Genomic DNA, 22794 nt, shown 5'->3' on the forward strand with positions numbered 1-22794 from the left:
TCAACTTGAAACATTTTAGGGTAATCAAAGACATTACCATGATGAACCATGTTTCGTTTGGCATTGATATCTTAAAAAATCTTCTTCTAATGGACTATAAGTCAGAGTCACTTCACATTTGGTCTTTGGGCTGATCACAATAGTCCCTAAAGAATTTCAGAAAGGATGCTGATGCATTCAAAGATGGCCATGTAAAAAATACTTTGAAAATCTTAACAACCATAGGACTAAATGACACCAAATTTGGAATGTAGGCCCATGGTACATGTCTTAACTTAGTTTGAGAAAATCTGATTTTACATGCCCATTTAAAACACTGTAAATCCACTCCACAGTGACTTACCAACTTTGAAACTTGTCATCTGTAAGATGTACCCCATTGAATTTTAAACCTCCCATAACCCGGACAACGCTGGGACAATTGTGCGCTGGGACTCCCGATCACAGCCGGGTTCGAACCTGGGTCTGTTGTGATGCCTCTAGCACTGTGATGCAGTGCCTTAGACCGCTGCACCACTCGGGAGGTCCCCTGAAATGACTGTTCTAGTCAGTCCAGGATCCATTTTGAGATGACAGAGCAGCCAACAACAAACCAGAGGGAAGAAAATAATACAGTAAGAACTACAGAACTATAATCTAAAGGACGCATATGTTCACTCTTTGCTGAATAGTAGAGCGAGTGAATGCCTGAAGTAAAGGGACAACATCTGTCATCACTTGATGGGCCTTTGATCGAGGTGTTTATGTACCAGTCTGTGTAGTGTTGCGTATCTTTACGTAGCCTATTAGTCACAAGTAAGGTGTGAGGTGTGTGTCAAATGGAGTATGTCTGTGTATGTGTGCAGGGTGTGTGTGTGACTCTATAAACTCAGCAAAAAAAGAAACGTCCTCTCACTGTCAAATGCGTTTATTTTCAGCAAACTTAACATGTGTAAATATTTGTTTGAACATAACAAGATTCAACAACTGAGACATAAACTGAACAAGTTCCACAGACATGTGACTAACTGTGAAAAGGGGAGACTCTTACAAATGTTTTTTCTCAGATTTGCTCTACGACTCCCCCAACTGTCATGGGACTCAGTCTGAAGGTAACCCATAAAAATGAATGGACGTATGGAGGTAGTTTTGTGCCAACATAAATAGGGAGCTAAATATGTGTCCAAAAAGCAAAAATCTCATAAGCTTTCTTAAATCTCCTAGATATAAACTAAGAAAAAAAAGAAACGTCCCTTTTTCAGGACCCTGTCTTTCAAAGATGATTCTTAAAAATCCAAATAACTTCACATATCTTTATTGTAAAGGGTTTAAACACTGTTTCCCATGCTTGTTCAGTGATCCATAAGCAATTAATGAATATGCACTTGTGGAACAGTGGTTAAGACACTAACAGCTTACAGATGGTAGGCAATTAAGGTCACAGTTATGAAAATTAAGGACACTAAAGAGGCCTTTCTACTGACTCTGAAAACAAAAGAAAGATGCCCAGGGTCCCTGCTCGTCTGTGTGAACATGTCTTAGGCATGCTGCAAGGTGGCATGACTGCAGATGTGGCCAGGGCAATAAATTGCAATGTCCGTACTGTGAGACGCCTAAGACAGCACTACAGGGAGACAGGACGGACAGCTGATCGTCTGAACATCACCTGCGGGACAGGTACAGGATGGTAACAACAACTGCCTGAGTTACACCAGGAACGCACAATCCCTCCATCAGTGCTAAGACTGTCTGCAATAGGCTGAGAGAGGCTGGACTGAGGGCTTGTAGGCCTATTGAGGGCTTGTAGGCTTGTTGTAAGGCAGGTCCTCACCAGACATCACCGGCAACAACGTCGCCTATCGGCACAAACCCACCCTCGCTGGACCAAACAGGACTGGCAAAAAGCAAAAAGTGCTCTTCACTGATGAGTCACGGTTTGTCTCACCAGGGGTGATGGTCGGATTTGCATTCATCGTCAAAGGAATGAGTGTTACACCGAGGCCTGTACTCTGGAGCCGGATCGATTTGGAGGTGGAGGATCCGTCATGGTCTGGGGCAGTGTGCCACAGCATCATCTGACTGAGCTTGTTGTCATTGCAGGCAATCTCAACGCTGTGCGTTACAGGGAAGGCATCCTCCTCCCTCATGTGGTACCCTTCCTGCAGGCTCACCCTGACATGCATGACAATGCCACCAGCCATACTGCTCATTCTGTGCATGATTTCTTGCAAGACAGGAATGTCAGTGTTCTGCCATTGCCAGCGAAGAGCCCGGATCTCAATCCCATTGAGCACGTCTGGGACCTGTTGGATCGGAGGTTGAGGGCTAGGTCCATTCCCCCCAGAAATGTCTGGGAACTTGCAGGTGCCTTGGTGGAAGAGTGGGGTAACATCTAACAGCAAGACCTGGCAAATCTGGTGCAGTCCATGAGGAGGAGATGCACGGCAGTACTTAATGCAGCTGATGGCCACACCAGATACTGACTGTTACTTTTGATGTGAAACGGCTTACTGACAAGCTGGGGAATCTGGAGACACGGAGGTCAGTTTAATGAATTTGTGTGCGCACATTTTGTCAAAACAATCGCCAATCAGTGTGGAATCCCCACTGTAAACCGAAGGTAGTGAGGCCAGTGAAGTTACTCTGTGTACACACTTATTGACATTGTGTTGGTTGTTGGCAAACATTATTTGTGATTATACTGTAGTTATAAAAACAGATAAGTTATATTCAATTGTTTGTTTGTCATCTTTATTATATACTTAGACTGAATCGATGCAGATGAACAAAGACATGCTTGTGCAATGCTGGCCTCAGCTCAAACTCTTCACACCTGAGAGAGCTGGACCGGAGTGACAATGATGTTTAGGATTCAGGTGTGAAGCTGCTCTCTGTTGGACTGGGGAATACACCATGTGAACTGGAGACACGGAGGTCAGTGTTGGTGTATTTGTTTAACAACATCACTCTCTGAAAAACAGATAAATATGTAGCTGCCAACCTCTCGTTCCACCACAGTGTCGTTAAAATCTTGATACTCTCTTTACAGGTTGTCAGGCTGTCTGATTAACGTGGAAAGCTTCAGCTCTGAGGTCAAACCCCTCACACCTGAGAGAGCTGGATATTAGCCACAATTATCCTGGAGTCTCGGGAGTAAGACTGCTCTCTACTGGACTGGAGGATCCACGCTTGAAACTGGAGAAACACAAATATGTAATAATGTGGCAATAATGTCATTTAATTTTAGTTTTTTTACACAGAAGTTTTGTTAATGTCTTTTTAGCAACTAGAAAAATAAATTTTGCTTTGGATTTTGTGCCTCACATTTTGCACAACGATTATGTCACGCAGATTGTAGGAAAAGCAGAACATCAGAGTGACAATGTGGACCATGGTGGAGAGGTCTGGTTGAAATCAGGGCTGAAGAATTGTGAGTATTGACTGATGTCACACATGCTGGTAGGAATTGAAAACTGGTCACACGCACGTGCACACACCACACACACAACCTATGATGATTAATGTAAATATTTTGAGTGTAGTTCATTCAAGTTCACATACATTGCACATGAGTAATTTAATCAATAAAGTGAATCAGAACACTAAAACAGTCGGAAAGCAGGGATCTTGTAATTGCATTTCATTGTTGTATTACATTGCTGAAAATGTATTTGTCAAGTAGTAATGTTTCTGTAAAGGTATTGTTTTTTTATGAAGAAAGTCATTTTTTTTGTAAACGCATGGTTGACTAGATATTATTGTATCCAAAGTTACAGGTATACAGATCTTCATTTGATCACTTTTCACCGAGAATTTTCCTGCTCTGCAGGAAATGAAGATGAACTTTGTGATTCACTGAAAATCCGCACTCGGCCATGTTAACAGTATTCCACTTTTCATGTAGCCTCATTTTGACCAGCTAACAGCCTAACCAACGATCAAGCAACATTATGGGCTAAACAAAAATCCTGTTGCTGCAGGATTATGTTGTCAGGGCAATACAGGTCAAATGTAAGATTCTACATCTATAATAAGTAACTAGAATGACACAGAGAAACGTGTTATCTAGAAGGTGCACACACTCTGTCTGTTCTCTCAAGGTCTCACTCAGCAGCATAGCCAAGGGAATCTCATTTACTGTACAATTTAAAAACTCTAAAATGCTGTTTGGAGAACAGAGAAAAACGAAAGAAAATGCCCATAGACATTAATTATCACTGCAATATCAAATCAAATTTTATTTGTCACATGCGCCGAATACAGCAGGTTTACCGTGAAATGCTTACTTACAAGCTCTTAACCAACAATGCAGTTTAAAGAAAAATAAGAGTTAAGTCAAAAATAACAGTTGCAAACAATTAAAGAGCAGCAGTAAGATAACAGTAGCGAGGCTATATGCAGAGGGTACCGGTACAGAGTCAATGTGCGGGGGCACAGGTTAAATGAGGTAATATGTAGATGTAGGCAGAGTTAAAGTGACTATGCATAGATAATAAACAGAGAGTAGCAGCAGCATAACAGAGGGGGGGGGGGGGGGGGGGGGGGGTGGAAATAGTCTGGGTAGCAATTTGATTAGCTGATTAGGAGTCTTATGGCTTGGGGGTCAAAGTTGTTAAGAAGCCTTTTCGACCTAGACTAGGGGCTCCGGTAGCGCTTGCCGTGCGGTAGCAGAGAGAACAGTCTATGACTAGGGTGGCTGGAGTCTGACAATATTTAGGACCTTCTTCTGACACCGCCTGGTGGAGAGGTCCTTGATGGCAGGAAGCTTGGCTCCAGTGATGTACTGGGCCGTACGCACTACCCTCTGTAGTGCATTGCAGTCGGAGGCCAAGCAGTTGCCAGTGATGCAACCAGTGCTCTCGATGGTGCAGCTGTAGAACTTTTTGGGGATCTGAGGACCCATGCCAAATCTTTTCAGTCTCCTGAGGGGGAATAGGCTTTGTCATACCCTCTTCGCGACTGTCTTGGTGTGTTTGGACCATGACATTACCAGGACCATTGAAAATGTCAGTGAAAATGTCAGTGAAGACACTTGCCAGTTGGTCAGAGCATGCTCGGAGTACACGTCCTGATAATCCGTCTGGCTCTGCAACCTTGTGAATGTTGACCTGTTTAAAGGTCTTACTCACATCGGCTTATGGAAAGTGTGATCACACCGTCGTCCGGAAAAGCTGATGCTCTAATGCAGGCCTGGGCAATTATTTTCAATGGAGGACCACATTAGAATATATTTTTTCCATTGTTTGCCAGAATCGTATTACAGGATTATATATCATGTTTTGACAGATGTATCTACTGTAAATCACGTCCAGATATGCTACTTATTTTACTTTTTTAACATGCACAGAAATCAAGATCCATGTTCTCCTTTTGGTAGGTATTTTCATTGTTAAACATGCAATTGAAAAAAAAAAATGTTTTACCTTTATTTAACCAGGTAGGCCAGTTAACTTGTTCTTATCATTTACAACTGCGACCGGGCCAAGATAAAGCAAAGCAGTGCGACACAAACAACACAGAGTTACACATGGGATTAACAAACGTACAGTCAATAACGCAATGGAAAAATCTATATACAGCGTGTGCAAATGTAGTAAGATTAGGGAGGTAAGGCCATAAATAGGCCATAGTGGCGAAATAATTCAAATGTTGCATTAACACTGGAGTGATAGATGTGCAGACGATGATGTGCAAGTAGAGATATTGGGGTGCAAAAGAGCAAAAATAAATAACAATATGGGGATGAGGTAGTAGGGTGGGCTATTTACAAATGGTAAATGGTGACCACTGCTATGATGACCAGTGAGCTGAGATAAGGCGGGGCTTTACCTAGCAAAGACTTATAGATGACCTGGAGCCAGTGGGTTTGGCGACGAATATGAAGCGAGGGCCAGCCAACATACAGGTCGCAGTGGTGGGTGGTATATGGGGCTTTGGTGACAAAATGGATGGCACTGTGAAATACTACATCTAATTTACTGAGTAGAGTGTTGGAGGCTAAGTCAAGGATCAGTAGGATAGTCAGTTTTACGAGGGTATGTTTAGCAGCATGAGTGAAAGCGTGTTTAATGCGAAATAGGAAGCCGATTCTAGATTGAATTTTGGATTGGAGATGTATTATGTATTTTATTTCACCTTTATTTAACCAGGTAGGCTAGTTGAGAACACCTTTATTTAACCAGGTAGGCAAGTTGAGAACACCTTTATTTAACCAGGTAGGCCAGTTGAGAACACCTTTATTTAACCAGGTAGGCAAGTTGAGAACACCTTTATTTAACCAGGTAGGCCAGTTGAGAACACCTTTATTTAACCAGGTAGGAAAGTTGAGAACACCTTTATTTAACCAGGTAGGCCAGTTGAGAACACCTTTATTTAACCAGGTAGGCAAGTTGAGAACACCTTTATTTAACCAGGTAGGCCAGTTGAGAACACCTTTATTTAACCAGGTAGGCAAGTTGAGAACACCTTTATTTAACCAGGTAGGCAAGTTGAGAACACCTTTATTTAACCAGGTAGGCAAGTTGAGAACACCTTTATTTAACCAGGTAGGCCAGTTGAGAACACCTTTATTTAACCAGGTAGGCAAGTTGAGAACACCTTTATTTAACCAGGTAGGCAAGTTGAGAACACCTTTATTTAACCAGGTAGGCCAGTTGAGAACACCTTTATTTAACCAGGTAGGCTAGTTGAGAAAACCTTTATTTAACCAGGTAGGCTAGTTGAGAACACCTTTATTTAACCAGGTAGGCAAGTTGAGAACACCTTTATTTAACCAGGTAGGCTAGTTGAGAACACCTTTATTTAACCAGGTAGGCAAGTTGAGAACACCTTTATTTAACCAGGTAGGCTAGTTGAGAACACCTTTATTTAACCAGGTAGGCTAGTTGAGAACACCTTTATTTAACCAGGTAGGCAAGTTGAGAACACCTTTATTTAACCAGGTAGGCTAGTTGAGAACACCTTTATTTAACCAGGTAGGCTAGTTGAGAACACCTTTATTTAACCAGGTAGGCTAGTTGAGAACACCTTTATTTAACCAGGTAGGCAAGTTGAGAACACCTTTATTTAACCAGGTAGGCTAGTTGAGAACACCTTTATTTAACCAGGTAGGCTAGTTGAGAACACCTTTATTTAACCAGGTAGGCAAGTTGAGAACACCTTTATTTAACCAGGTAGGCAAGTTGAGAACACCTTTATTTAACCAGGTAGGCTAGTTGAGAACACCTTTATTTAACCAGGTAGGCCAGTTGAGAACACCTTTATTTAACCAGGTAGGCCAGTTGAGAACACCTTTATTTAACCAGGTAGGCCAGTTGAGAACACCTTTATTTAACCAGGTAGGCCAGTTGAGAACACCTTTATTTAACCAGGTAGGCAAGTTGAGAACAAGTTCTCATTTACAACTGCGACCTGGCCAAGATAAAGCAAAGCAGTTCGACACGTACAACAACACAGTTACACATGGAGTAAAACAAACATACAGTCAATAATACAGTACAAAACAAGTCCATATACAATGTGAGCAAATGAGGTGAGATAAGGGAGGTAAAGGCAATAAAAAGGCCACGGTGGCAAAGTAAACACAATATAGCAATTAAAAACACTGGAATTGTAGATTTGCAGTAGGTGAATGTGCAAAGTAGAAATACTGGGGAGCAAAATAAATACAGTAGGGGATGAGGTAAATGGTTGGGCTATTTATAGATGGGCTATGTACAGGTACAGGAGATGCTTAATGTGAAGGAGAGTTTACAGTCTATCCAGACACCTAGGTATTTGTAGTTGTCCACATATTCTAAGTCAGAACCGTCCAGAGTAGTGATGCTAGTCGGGCGGGCGGGTGCGGGAAGCGATCGGTTGAAAAGCATACATTTAGTTTTACTAGCGTTTAAGAGCAGTTGGAGGACACGGAAGGAGTGTTGTATGGCATTGAAGCTCGTCTGGAGGTTAGTTAACACAGTGTCCAAATAAGGGCCAGAAGTATACAGAATGGTGTCGTTTGCGTAGAGGTGGATCAGAGAATCACCAGCAGCAAGAGCGACATCATTGATATATACAGAGAAAAGAGTCGGCCCGAGAATTGAACCCTGCGGCATAGAGAATGCCAGAGGTCTGGACAACAGGCCCTCCGATTTGACACACTGAACTCTATCTGAGAAGTAGTTGGTGAACCAGGTGAGGCAGTCATTTGAGAAAGCAAGACTGTTGAGTCTGCCGACAAGAATGCAGTGATTGACAGAGTCGAAAGCCTTGGCCAGGTAGATGAAGACGGCTGCACAGTACTGTCTTTTATCGATGGCGGTTATGATATCTTTTAGGACCTTGAGCGTGGCTGAGGTGCACCCATGATCAGCTCGGAAACCAGACTGTATGGCGGAGAAGGTACGGTTGGATTCAAAATGGTCGGTGTTCTGTTTGTTAACTTGGCTTTTGAAGACTTTAGAAAGGCAGGGCAGGATGGATATAGGTCTATAACAGTTTGGGTCTAGAGTGTGGGTCTATGACCGCGGCAGCTTTCCAGTCTTTAGGGATCTCAGACAATACGAAAGAGAGGTTGAACAGGCTAGTAATAGGGGTTGCAACAATTGCAGCGGATAACTTTAGAAAGAGAGGGTCCAGATTGTCTAGCCCAGCTGATTTGTAGGGGTCCAGATTTTGCAGCTCTTTCAGAACATCAGCTAACTGGATTTGGGTGAAGGAGAAGGGGAGGGGGGGCAAGTTGTTGTGGGGGGTGCAGAGCTGTTGGCCGGGGTATGGGTAGCCAGGTGGAAAGCATGGCCAGCCGTAGAAAAACGCTTACTGAAATTCTCGATTATCGTGGATTTACACACTGTAGAGTTTTCCTAGTTAGTAAAGAAACAACCACTAAGCCAACACACAAAAAGTTGTAATATAATCTGTATACATTTCATTCTATACGGAAAACTCTACAGTGTGTAAGTCTGAGAAGCATTATTGAGATGGTTGGTTTATTGTTGTTGAAAGCTTGAAATGTACACACATTGAGAAGTGATATTGCAGCAACAGTTTTAAAGTGGGTAATTGTATCAAATATATATCCTTGCATGTTTGAATTAGAGCTCCTTTAAAGTGTTTTCATCACAGCCTGGTAAACACATTCTTGTAAATTGTCTACGTTGACATTTCTGGTTATGTCTCACATGTAACATAATAATACTAAAGATTATGATAATAATGTTATATTATTTTTATAATAATAGATATCTGCAAACCAAATGTATTTCTGAAAACCCCTTTTTGCATCTTCAATAGTTGTAGATGTTCCAACGTTCGTAGATGATCCTCAGGGGCACATAACAACCAGGGTTGTTGTAGAGTGGGCATAAGTTCAACACTCAGGAGTCAATGTCCTAGCTTTTACCTTTTTCATAGCCTGAGAGAGAGAATATATTCCACAGCCTTGGTTTCTAATCATACTTTCTAATCAATAAGCGGGTCATGTTGACCCTAAGAGGGCAGAAGCTATTGTTTACAAACAGTGTGAATAAAAAAAACATTGTTTCATTGTATAAATAGTCTTCATTTATAAAAACATACATGTAAATGCCTATAATTAATACCTGTCATTCTTAAATAATATATATCTATATACATACACATCACCTTGAATATTCAACTCCCCTTCAAAAAAGTTCCATGAGGAAGGAATGATTCCCTGATTATCGTTTTTATCTGTCCTGGGACTGCTGCCAAGTGTTTGGAGTTAGGGTAAGACCGTTAGTACAAAAAATGTAGAATAGCATCTGTTTCATCTGCTCTTCCGAAGTCGTTCAGAGTGCACACTTTTCTTTTTTTTCCTTTAATTTCTAAATATTCTTGGGTATGTGGTTATTTGGACTTACGCCGAAAATTGTGTGATCGTGAAGGGCTACGTAAAGGACAGGACGCAGTTTGCTTCTGAGAATCCCTGTCTAACAGTCGCTTCCCAATCACTTATGTCCATTAGCCTTCAGAAATATCCATTAGGAGGGATTCACAGAATATATATTTTTTAATCTGTCCTGGCAGGTAAATATTCGTGGCTGTTGGCCCGTGGGTTTGCGCTAAAGCTGTGCTAACATAGTGTTAATTAAAGTATATGCTCCACTAGACTCGCTCCGCGTTCTGTCCCTAACTAGCGAAAGTGCGGAATGAGTTTACAGGGCCGTGGTGGCATTTATTTCGGGAGATATCATGTATGCAACACCCTGTATATTTGGTTTAGAGAACAAAGGCGGTGAATTCAAACAACAGGAGAGGATGTCGAGACATTCTGTCTACACCCGTGGTGGGGGGCACCGGGCGCTGATTAGAGATGTCAATGTTTAACCCCGGGCGGTTTGCAGATATCTTGACATGCCGTATGCATGATAGTGCACACCTTGGTTTCAAACGATCCCCCTCCAGATAGAATGGGGCTGCATGCTTGGGTCCTGTTGAACACACACCCTCCCCATTGTTTTTGAAACGCACACACACTCCTGCTGCTCCGTCACACGCACACTCCCTCACGCACCCTGATTTTCCGTGTCTTTTTTGTTCTCGACAGACCGGGGTGATGGATGGAAAGGACATTTTCCTGTCGTTAAAGGGTGAGATACTGTTTTAAAACCATTGATTTAATTCCAAAATATTTAGTACAACCTTTTTTATGATGTGTGTAGATCAACTGTTCTGCATGTAAATCCTGGGTATGCCCACATCATTCATTAATAAGATGGGTAGAAAACTGTTTAGCCATAAGTAAAGGCCTTTCATAAAGAGGCTGTCATGATTGCCTGCGCCACATATTTAACACGTATTGCTTGTTACAGAATACTACTGTTGTACATTTAATATCCACTAGCAGATTTCGTCGCATTTGCACAAATTCTGTCATGCTACTGTGGTCTTTTTAAAAGTCAATAAATATGTGTGTAAAGTGTACATGTTTGTTTAAGCCCCCCTAGAAACACCTGCTTTTATCCCACAGCATTAATTAATAAGCTGTGTAGAAGCTGTTTAGCCATAAGTAAAGGCCTCTCATAAAGAGGCTGTCATGATAAACCTGAATCTGAAATGACCTTTAGGATCTTTTCTTTGGAGTTCTAATCTCCCCAGGTGTACATGCACTGAAAATCCATAGGCTTAAGCCACCTGGAAGCTCTGTACATGTACATATAAAGAGAACTAAATAGGGAACTCAACAGTGTGTTAGGCTGAGAAACCTTATTTCGATGGCTGTTTAATTGTTGTTGAAAGCTTGAAATGGACACAATACCAAGGGACCTTGTTTCTAACACAAACACACACACACACACACACACACACACACACACACACACACACACACACACACACACACACACACACACACACACACACACACACACATCCCTGCTTCATAGATAGCAACCATAAGGACAATAAAACTGGGGGTGTGGGGCCATACTCTTTCAAAAGTTCAAACACAGAACCCCCCCAGTTCAACCAGGTCCCTAGACATCAATCAGCATGACAACTTCAAAGGATGCAATATAGATATAAAATAACACACCCTCTAACACGTGACCACAGGAACAGGATAGCCTGGCCGGAGGCCCATATTTGGACATGTATTACGTCATCATGGACACAGGGTCATAAATCAAAATTTTGACCCGTGCCGTCTACTTGATTCTCTCTGACTTATTTCTGGAAAGGTGGATTTTTAGAAGTAGAAGCTCGAACTGTGTGGGCACAGACCTGGATATCATAACAGAACTCTGCAGACTATCTCTGCAGTAGATTGCGACCCCGCCCCCTTTGGCAGTTCTATCTTGGCTGAAAATGTTGTAGTTGGGGATGGACATTTCAGAATTTTTTGTGGCCTTCCTAAGTCAGGATTCAGACACGGCTAGAACATCAGGGTTGGCGGAGTGTGCTAAAGCAGTGAATAAAACAAACTTAGGGAGGAGGCTTCTGATGTTAACATGCATGAAACCAAGGCTTTTACAGTTGCAGGAGTCAACAAATGAGAGCGCCTGGGGAATAGGTGTGGTCCTGGGGTCTACAGGGCCTGGGTTAACCGCTACATCACCAGAGGAACAGAGGAGGAGTAAGGGTATGGCTAAAGGCTATAAGAACAAGTGCGTTGGGAACAGAATAAATGGAGCCGATTTCTGGGCATGGTAGAATAGATTCAGGGCAAAATGTACAGACAAGGTTATAGTAGGATGTGAGTAGAGTGGAGGTAAACCTAGGCATTGAGTGACAATGAGATAGGTTTCGTCTCTGATGGAAAACCAGTTAAGCCAGGTGAGGTCTCCACATGTGTGGGGGGGTGGGACAAAAAAAAGCTATCTAATGCAAGGTGAGCGGGACTAGCCGAGACAGCAGTAGACCATGCATATTGTCATTAGAGAGAGGCATAAAGCAGTCACAGTTGTTGAACGGGAGAGCTAAGACAATAACGGGTAAATGACGATGAATGGGCAGAGCGGGTCAGTTAGGTACATACAGGACCTGAGTTCGAGGCTGGGACCGACAGAAAAACAAAATGAGGTACCGTGTTATTGAAGCAGTCCAGGGGGCTTCAGCTGTGTAGCCGAGTGATCATAGGGTCCAAAGAACAGCAATAGGAGAGTCAGGGAGCCGTTCAGTAGTCAGTACTACGCTAGGGAGACACGGCGCTTAGAAAGCTAGCAGGCCGGGGCAAGAAGATGGGTCTTCGGCGACATCGCAACGGAAAAGCCGGTTGTGACCACATCGGGCCACCACGTCGGCAGACCAGTCGTGATGGATTGGCGGGGCACCGTGTCGACAACAAAGGGTCCAGGCCAATTGGCAAAAGAGGTATTGTAGCCCTAGAATTAGCTGGTATATGAGTCTAGCTCGTGGCAGCTCAAGGCTAACTGGTGCTTGCTTCGGGACAGAGGCGTTAGCTAACAGTAGCCACTCGGTAGCAGCTAGTTAGCTTCGATGATCCGGTGTAATGATCCAGAGCGGCAGGAATCCGGTGATGTGGTAGGGAGAAGCAGTCCGATATGCTCTGGGTTGATATCGCACTGTGCAGACTGGCATGTATTGTCCGAGCTAAAGCTGGTGGTGTCTGAGCTAAAAGGTTAAAAGACTGCTAGTTGTGGCTAACAAAGACTAGTAGCTAGTTAGCTGGCTAGCTCCTGACAGAGGTTCCAGTTACAAGGAATACAAATATCAGATCCGTACCACATTGGGTGAGGCAGGTTGCAGGAAAGTATATTTAGTTCGTAGCTAGAAAGTGAGATTAAATTGTATACGAGAAAAGAAAAAACGTCTATTTACACGGGATAAGATAAAGACACGACCGACTGCTATGGCATCTGTACACTGTACACTGTGCATTCAGCACCACGGACAGAACTCTTGTTAACGAATATGCACAAAAACAAGAAAGAGAGAGCTCAACATTACATTTAAACTACTCAATCAGTGTGAGGAGTGAAGTCTCTGATGGACATTGACTAAAGCAGTGAAGTCAGGTATAGTTTCTGACGTAGATATGCGCAAGATTGTTGAGAGGTGAGAGTCCGTAAGAGATGATCTGTGCCTTGACTTGTTATATTACATCACTGAAAATGTCTGTTCACATACATAGGTTGACCCAAACAGTACAAACATCTTGTGAGTATGACTCCTAATCTTCGGAAAGTTTAGTTCATCGGGAGAGGCATAGAACCTCATCAGTGACATTGTTTTGAAAAGTTCTGCAATCACTGCATCAGACTGAAGATTGATAAGCTCAAGTTGCAGATCAGCAGGAGCGTTATCCACATTGAAGGTGAAAGGAGAGGAAACCAACAGCATGTCATTTTCCAACACTTTGAAATCCTCAAAACTTCGAGAAAACTCACCGTTCAAAGCAAGCAGCAGCGATGTATACTTCTCCCGCTGGTCATCTGATAGGGAACAGACTAGTATTGTCGGAAGGTGGGTGAGATTGTTGTCATCTGATAGGGAACAGACTAGTAGTGTCGGAAGTTGGGTGAGATTGTTAGCTTCTACTTGGCAGGTCAGGAGGAGTAATTTTCCATTGAAGGCTTTGACAAGGCTGTACATCTGATGTGCAAAAAGGCCCTTCCCTTGTAGTTTGGAATTCAGTTCATTCATGAGGGCCATGATGTCCACGGTGAAGGCAAAATCAGCCAACCATTCTTTATCTTGCAGTTGAGGAAAATTAACATATTTTTTCCCGGTAAATCTTGGTGACCGGGTTCCTGCCATTCAACCCTACTCTGCTTTCTAACACATAAGAGTCTAAGCCCTTCAAGGTATGGGGTTTTCTACTAAGCTATATGGAATTGTTTCACCAACGATCATTTAGATATTTGATTTGGAATTATAAGACCCCTTGAAGTATCTTGCTGCTATTAGCCTTTACCAACGCATTGAATAACCTATTCACTACATTATTTTATTTGTTTACCTATTCACTACATGGAACAACTGATTGTCCTCCCAAAAAATCTAAAGGAAGTATGTTCTGAAGTGTCTGTCCTATATCTGAGAGTTATAAGAAAGATCAGGAAATATTAGTACACACACACATATATATATATATATATATATATGTCTTAAATAAACGATGGACTGTCGTTTCTCTTTGTTCATTTGAGCTGTTCTTACCATAATATGGACTTGGTCTTTTACCAAATAGGGCTATCTTCTGTATACCACCCCTACCTTGTCACAACACAACTGATTGGCTCAAACGCATTAAGAAGGAAAGAAATTCCACAAATGAACTTAACAAGGTACACCTGTTAATTGAAATGCATTCCGGGTGACTAAATCATGAAGCTGGTTGAGATAATGCCAAAAGTGTGCAAAGCTGTCATCAAGGCAAACGCTGGCTACTTTGAAGAATCTCAAAAATAAAATATATTTTGATTTGTTTAACACTTTTTTGTTTTTTGTGTTATATCATAGTTTTGATGTCTTCACTATTATTCTGCAATGTTGAAAATATAAAACACTTGAATGAGTAGGTGTGTCCAAACTTTTGACTGGTACCTAATATATTTTTTTTACATGTATTTAACCCCTTATTTTTGGCACTAAACAGTCTCCATCTCCACATACGTCCATTCATTTTCGTTCAACTGGTACCGGGGACCGTCAGAAGAGTCTTGTGAGGCATGTTGGCATCCTAGAGAAAAACAACCGTCATGTACGTGTTCGTGAGTGTTTCAACTTTCCACAGCGGTCATACTGTACAGTGTATTAGTGTGCAGCCCAAATAGTTCAGACAGAAGTTGGCTGATCGGCTGTGCCAACTTCAGACCGGTCTCAAAAGGAGAACCCCATCGTGTTCCTGAGAGTCTCATCTGTAGAAGGGTCATACTAGTATCCGATGCCAAAAACCAGATATCTAATTTCAATTATATCTAGCTGAATTACATTTCTGCAGGGGCACAGACATCGACTCTAAGGGGCTAAAAGATACAAAAGGCACACAGGCTGGCAGCTGCTTCTCCGAGCAACGTTCCACATGGTCCTAAAGCCAGCCAATACGGTAAACAGCCTCTTTATTTGAATTGGGATTGGAATGAATTTAGTCAGCATTTTTTGCTGTTGCCTTCCTGCTGGGGGGATGGGAGGAGATAATTGGCCAGCTACAGATGGCGTCCATCCGTCCGTTAACATAGGACGAGTAAAGGCCCAGTGTATTACTCCGTGACATTTTTATTTCTTCTTCAGCAGCACCCTTATAGAACCCCTACCTCCCGCGGTTATGCTCAGCAGAAATAAACATCTAATTGGCATTGACATGTGGTTGCGAATTCAGGCTACACGGCAAGAATCATGCCAGGGGTTATTGTAAAGTGTGTAGGGAAAGGAAATGTATGGCGTTAGGGTCATCCATTTCCATTTCAGAAAGGTTTCAGTAAGGTACCTTTTATATGATCTTTTTAACGTTAGTCAAAAAAAAGTGCCGTGCTGATATTGAAGCAATAAGCATAAGATGACTCCTACCGATTTAAAATACCCTGTGCGTGCAAATTCCCTTGTCAGGAGAAACAAAGGCACATGTTTTCTAGAAACAAGCACTTTTTTATTATTAAACATTAAGTAACAAACAAACAGCCCCAATGGTGTAAGAAAGGACATGCCTGGTATCATTTGTACACACAGACTTATGTACAATGATGTGCCAGAGCACAGGAAAATGATGTTTTTTGAAGAAAGCATAGGCTACTGTATTGAACTATAAGCATTTTTACCACCCAGTTTTAGGTAGAAATAGTATTACTGCATCTTGCCAACAGGAAGCGAGGCTGATACACCAATTTGCTCAGTGGTAGGTTTGAAGCGTTGTACAGTGGAGCATACTATCAGCCTTGTGTTTGGTTCGATATATACATATGGTTGTTTATGAGTTGCCGTTTCAATGCCATTACGATCAGCGTAATACTTTAAGTGATTGACGAAAAAGACCATTCTTCACATGAAGAAAAAAATGCTGAGAGTCTTACATACTTGTACATCATTACCCACAGGAATGCTTAGCGTGCTTCCCAAATGGCAGCCTATTGCCTATAGTGCATTACGTTTGACCAGTGCTATGGGCCCCTGGTCAAAAGCAGTGCACTACGTAGGGAATAGGGTGCCATTTAGGATACACACTTAGAGCCTGTTGATGTACACAGCATGTGTGACTGCACGTCACAGCATGCCACTTGTCAATGATAAGCATGATGCTCTGCGGCCGCTGTAGCAAAAAGTTAGAAACAAATATCGTTTCATAATAAGAATAAATAAACAAAGACATCAAATCAAATCAAGTTACCAGTTCTAATACTTAAATAACAAACAATACTTAAAAAATTAAAAAAATAAGTAAAATAAAGGCTGGGTTTTCAAATCCTACACTGTTGGGACTAGGTTATCCTACATTAAGTGCTCAATCAGTGTTCTAGACCCGTCAGTGCTCATCGCACAAGCAAACAATCCTATTGAGTAAATGGCAGACAAGAAGCACTAGAAATGAATTACCCCCCCCCCCCCCCCTTCAAAATGTGAAGACTTATTGTAAAACGATTTGGGTCTGAGAACAGAAATATACAACACTTATGTGCACTGCCGATTTGGATCGAAGTTTGCAGCAGGTCCTTCCAGAAGTAGTTTTGAACATTCAATTACAACTGAACTTGAGTCTTATGAGTGGTCTCTTAAGAGTGAACCAACAAAACACATTTGAAATGATCATGGAGGTGACAGATATGTACTGACACAAAAATGCAGCATAATGTGATGTGATAGATTCTTTCATTCATACCCCAAATCTCACAATTGGAAAAATAGGCATTATACTATATCTACACATTATGCACACTCTAAGGCAGGGGGTTCCCAAACCTTTTTCACTCTGGCCCCCCCTTCCAAGTAATGGGGAACATCCTGCCACATCTATTTCTATGTGCACAAGCACTGTTCATGACAAACTGTTCAACACCCCTCTTATTGGTAGAGAGCATTTTGCAGGTTTAAAGCTTATTTCCTACAATTCTACACATTTTGTCATAGGGTTGCAAATATATATATTTTTTTTCAGTTCTATATGTGTTGCTATGTCTAATGTGTATTCATTTGATATTTGAGTGACAAAGAAATTGGGCTAAAAAAACCTAAATATAAAAACGCTAGCTGACATGGGCTAGTTGATCTGGACATTTCTGACAGCTTTGCACACTCTTGGTATTCTCTCAACCAGCTTCATGAGTTAGTCACCTGGAATACATTTCAAACAACAGGTGTGCCGTGTTAAAAGTTAATTTGTGGAATTTCTTCCTTCTTAATGCGTTTGTGCCAATCAGTTGTGTTGTGACAAGGTAGGGATGGTATACAGAAGATAGCCCTATTTGGTAAAAGACCAAGTCCATATTATGGCAAGAACATCTCAAATTAGCAAAATGAAACAACAGCCCATCATTACTTTAAGACATGAAGGTCAGTCAATCTGGAAAGTTTCAAGAACTTGGAAAGTTTTCTCAAGTGCAGTCGCAAAAACCATCAACGGCTTTGATGAAACTGTCTCTCATGACTACCGCCACAAGAAAGGAAGACCCAGAGAATACGTTACAGTTAACTGCACCTCAGATTGCAGCCCAAATAAATGCTTCACAGAGTTCAAGTAACAGACACATCTCAACATCAACTGTTCAGAAGAGACTGCGTGAATCAGGCCTTCATTGTCAAATTGCTGCAAAGAAACCACTACTAAAGGACACCAATAAGAAGAAGAGACTTGCTTGCGCCAAGAAACACGAGCAATGGACATTAGACCGGTAGAAATCTGTCCTTACATCTGATAAGTCCAAATTTGAGATTTTTGGTTCCAACCGCTGGGTCTTTGGAAGATGCGGAGTAGGTGAATGGATGATCTCCGCATGTGTGGTTCCCACTGTGAAGCATAGAGGATGAGGTGTGATGGTGTGGGGGTGCTTCGCTGCTGGCACTGTCTGTGATTTATTTAGAATTCAGGGCACACTTAACCAGCATGGCTACCACAGCATTCTGCAGCGATACGCCATCCCATCTGGTTTTAGCTTAGTGGGACTATCATTTGTTTTTCAACAGGACAATGACCCAAAACACATGTCTAGGTTGTGTAAGGGCTATTTGACCAAGGAGAGTGATGGAGTGCTGCATCAGATGACCTGGCCTCCACAATCCCCCGACCTCAACCCAATTGAGATGGTTTTGGATGAGTTGGACCGCAGAGTGAAGGTAAAGCAGCCAACAACTCCTCAGCATATGTGGGAACTTCTTCAAGACTGTTGGAAAAGCATTCCTCACGAAGCTGGAGAGATTGCCAAGAGTGTGCAAAGCTGTCATCAAGGCAAAGGGTGGCTACTTTGAAGAATCTAAAATCTATTTTGATTTGTTAAACACTTTTTTTGGTTACTACATGATTTCATAGTTTTGATGTCTTCACTATTATTCTACAATGTAGAAAATAGTAAAAAATAAATAACTTTAACTGGTACTGCTCTGCGCCCCCCTGCCGACCCCACAGTTTGGGAACCACTGCTCCAAGCGACCAATGCTGAATATTTCTTCACATACAATAGCACTTACTCAAGTGTTAACCACGTTCTACAATAAATTACATTCAACAGTTATACTACCTCTCATAGATCTTTCTCTGATAGTTATAATTTCCAAGGATGATATTTAGAAATGTTGGCATTTACAATAGATGGACACAACAAGAGTAATATGGCGTCTATGGCTTCATACTACAGCTCTGAAACATCTCAATCAATCAAATGTCAATGTCTTGGCTACTGGCATTTTGAACAGACATGATATCCACATAACATGTTTGTTGACATCCCCTATTCAGAGTCACATTTTCATGGGGAACCATGTATCAATGGCAGAGTCCTGTAGTACTGCTAACAGTGTGTTTTCATTCCACCTGTGTGTTGTATTCATAGGGTGTTTATAGGGTGTGTCCCATGCTACTGGTCACCAGTCCCTTGATGTTGGTGACGGGGCGCACATCGTGCAGCTGCCGCCGTCTGTCAATGAAGGAGGCCAGGCGACCAGTGTCCAGTGGGTTCTTGGAGTAGTCTCCACTGTGGGCACCCACCCAGGGATGCTGGAGACAGGCGGTGGCACTGGGCCTCTTCCTGGGGTCCTGCTGCAGGGTAGATTTGATGAAGTCCCGGGCCGCCTGACTCACTCCCTGGAAGTAGTCCTCGGGGAAGCAGAAGTCCAGCTTGCAGATGTTGACGCACGTTTCCTCTAGGCTCTCGTCCAGGAAGGGCGAGACGCCACTCAGCATGACGTAGGCCAGGACACCGGCGCTCCACACGTCCGTGCTCAGCGACACCGGGGTGCCCTGGATCAGCTCCGGAGCAGCAAACTCTGGGTTTCCCAGGAGCAGGTGGACATAACGGTGGCCAGACACCTGGACCGCATCTCCAAAGTCTATGAGCTTGATGCAGGGAACAGGCACGTGGAGATCCACCAGGAGGTTCTCAGGCTAAGGACACAGAGGAGAAGAACACATTTGAAAATGGATTTGACCAAGATCAGGGACATTTTGCTGAAAGTTTGTCAGATGTTTTTGGACCTTAAAAGTGAACTAATTTCCATTCATTTGGGGTGGAGGCATACAAATCAAATTGTATTTGTCACATACACATAATTAGCTGATGTTATTGCAGGTGTAGCGAAATGCTTTTGAGATATCTTCATAATATTGAGTTGCACCCCCTTTTGCTTTCAGAACAGGCTCAATTCGTTGGGCCATGGACTACAAGGTGTCAAAAGCCTTCCACAGGGATGCTGGCCCAGGCGTCACTACAGACCCTGGTTTGATTCCAGGCTGTATCACAACCGTCCGTGATTGGGAGTCCCACAGGGCGGCTTACAATTGGCCAAGTGTCGTCCGGGATAGGGTTTGGCCGGGGTAGGCTGTCATTGTAGATAAGAATTTGTTCTTAACTGACTTGCCTAGTTAAATAAAGGTTAAATAAAATGACTCAATGCCTCCCGGGTGGTGCAGTGGTTAAGGGCACTGTACTGCAGCGCCAGCTGTGCCACCAGAGACTCTGGGTTTGCGCCCAGGCTCTGTCGTAACCGGCCGCGACCGGGAGGTCCGTGGGGTGACGCACAATTGGCATAGCGTCGTCCGGGTTAGGGAGGGCTTGGCCGGTAGGGATATCCTTGTCTCATCACGCACCAGCGACTCCTGTGGCGGGCCGGGGCGCAGTGCACACTAACCAAGGTTGCCAGGTGCACGGTGTTTCCTCCGACGCATTGGTGCGGCTGGCTTCCGGGTTGGATGCACGCTGTGTTAAGAAGCAGTGCGGCTTGGTTGGGTTGTGTATCGGAGGACGCATGACTTTCAACCCTCGTCTCTCCCGAGCCCGTACAGGAGTTGTAGCGATGAGACAAGATAGTAGCTACTAACAATTGGACACCACGGAATTGGGGAGAAAAAGGGGGGTGAAAATCAAAACTAAAAAAACTAAAAAAATGACTCAGAGTCTTCCCACCGTTGTGTCAAGTTGGCTTGATGTCCTTTGGGTGGTGGACCATTCTTGATACACACGGGAAACTGTTGAGTGTGAAAAACCCAGCAGCGTTGCAGTTATTGACACACTCAAACCGGTGAACCTGACACTTACTACCATACCCCATTCAAAGGCACTTCAATATTTTGTCTTGCCTATTCACCGCCTGAATGGCACACATACACAATCCATGTCTCAAGGCTTAAAAATCCTTCATCTACACTGATTGAAGTGGATTTAACAGGTGACATCAATAAAGAATCAAAGCTTTCACCTAGATTCACCTGGTCAAATCTGTGTCATGGGAAGAGCAGGTGTTCCTAATTCTTTGTCCACTCAATGTATAGTTAGATCTACTCAACCGGTTACGTGGGACATGGTTTCATCTTGACGTGAGACCACTTTCGAGATCTGAAAACATCTCTCAAACTTTGAAAGTGTAATGCCACTTTAATGGCATTGTATTTGCACCGTATGTCCTTAGCAGTGGTGCGGATGTGTGCTTTGTTCTCACCTTTAAGTCTAGATGTACCACTCTGCAGGTGTGGAGGTGCTGCAATGCCTCTAAGGTGTCCTTCACAAAGAAGGCCACCTTCTCCTCCATCAGCTCATCATGGGCCACCAGGTAGTCCAGCAGCCTCCCGCCCTCCAGCCTGGAAACAACACGAGACAAACATTCATTCAGACCACACTCTAAGACACTATGTGTCCGTCCCAAACGGCACCCTATTCCCTATATAATGCACTACTTTGAACATGGCCCAAGGGTCCCTGGTCAAAATTTGTGCACTATGGGAATAAGGTGCCATTTGGGAAGCAGACACTGTTCACTAACAAAGCCAAGTGAAGAATATAATCCCTAGCATTGGGCCAACTCTATGATTGTCATGCCATTAGCAACACAGAGAGGAGTTGGCAAAAAGCAAAAACAATACATCACACTTTTCTCAATGAATCTTTTCGCGATTCCTCACATCCTCTCTCCTCGCCTCTTTCTCAATCGCATTGGAGGAGAAGGTCAAAGGTCCCTCCACCCAAACCTTATTCTCCAATGCATTTTGAGAAGGAGGACGAGGAGAGAGGATTTACGAGGAATCGAGGAAAAGACAAATTGAGAATCAGCCCAAGGCCACAGCAGAAAGATCCTTACAGCTCGAAGACCAGCATGAGGGAGGTGGGGGACTCGTAGGTGTCGGTCAGAGCCACCAGCTGAGGATGCTGGACGTGGCACAAGATGTCCGCCTCGTGGGCTACCTGCTCCTTCTTCTGCATCTTCTTAGCGACGTACTTCACAGCCACCTCCTTCTTACTGGCCTTGTTCAGACACTTTCTCACTACAGAGAATCGGCCCCTGGAGAAAGGAGAGGAGTAGGAGAGCAGTTGTAACTCATGTCATTGCTGTACCTATACAATGGCTGCACTTAGCCTTGATGAAAATTTGTATGACGTGTGTGAAAAATCCCAATACAATACTTTGATTTTAAACCGTTATGGTTAGCTACTTTAAAAGTGTGTAGGGGTGTGCAATTTACCGTCCGATCTCACACATTTCTGTGAAAGACGATTCAAAGTTGCCTTTCCACTGAATGCCCGTTCCATCATATGTGGAAGCTTAGAATAGAAAGAAAACAAATTGAATATTTTATGAGTCAATATTTACATCGTAGCTACATGTATACAGTAACATTTCCTCGAGGACCTCCCAAAATATAAGCAAATGGTAAAAAAAAAGTGAAATGCCAATCGTAAGAATCCGCTTCCAAAATTGCACCCTATTTCCTTCACGGTG

General features: G+C 43.0%; 1 protein-coding gene across 2 annotated transcripts in view; it reads right to left on the reverse strand.

Annotated features, from left to right (window-relative positions):
- Nucleotides 1-16008: 16008 nt before the first annotated feature.
- LOC139396936 (kalirin-like) overlaps nucleotides 16009-22794 on the reverse strand; it is a 162478-nt gene continuing 155692 nt past the window's right edge. For both annotated transcript variants that reach the window (XM_071143876.1, XM_071143868.1), the window contains 4 exons: nucleotides 22538-22616; nucleotides 22156-22356; nucleotides 21520-21658; nucleotides 16009-19969 (listed from right to left, as the gene is read on the reverse strand). In XM_071143876.1, coding sequence (XP_070999977.1) covers nucleotides 19424-19969; nucleotides 21520-21658; nucleotides 22156-22356; nucleotides 22538-22616 — 965 coding nt within the window. In that variant the 3' untranslated portion in view covers nucleotides 16009-19423. The remainder of the gene's footprint in view (nucleotides 19970-21519; nucleotides 21659-22155; nucleotides 22357-22537; nucleotides 22617-22794) is intronic.

Source organism: Oncorhynchus clarkii, chromosome 3 (genome assembly GCF_045791955.1).
Source record: "Oncorhynchus clarkii lewisi isolate Uvic-CL-2024 chromosome 3, UVic_Ocla_1.0, whole genome shotgun sequence".
In the NCBI taxonomy this organism is placed as follows: Eukaryota; Metazoa; Chordata; class Actinopteri; order Salmoniformes; family Salmonidae; genus Oncorhynchus; species Oncorhynchus clarkii.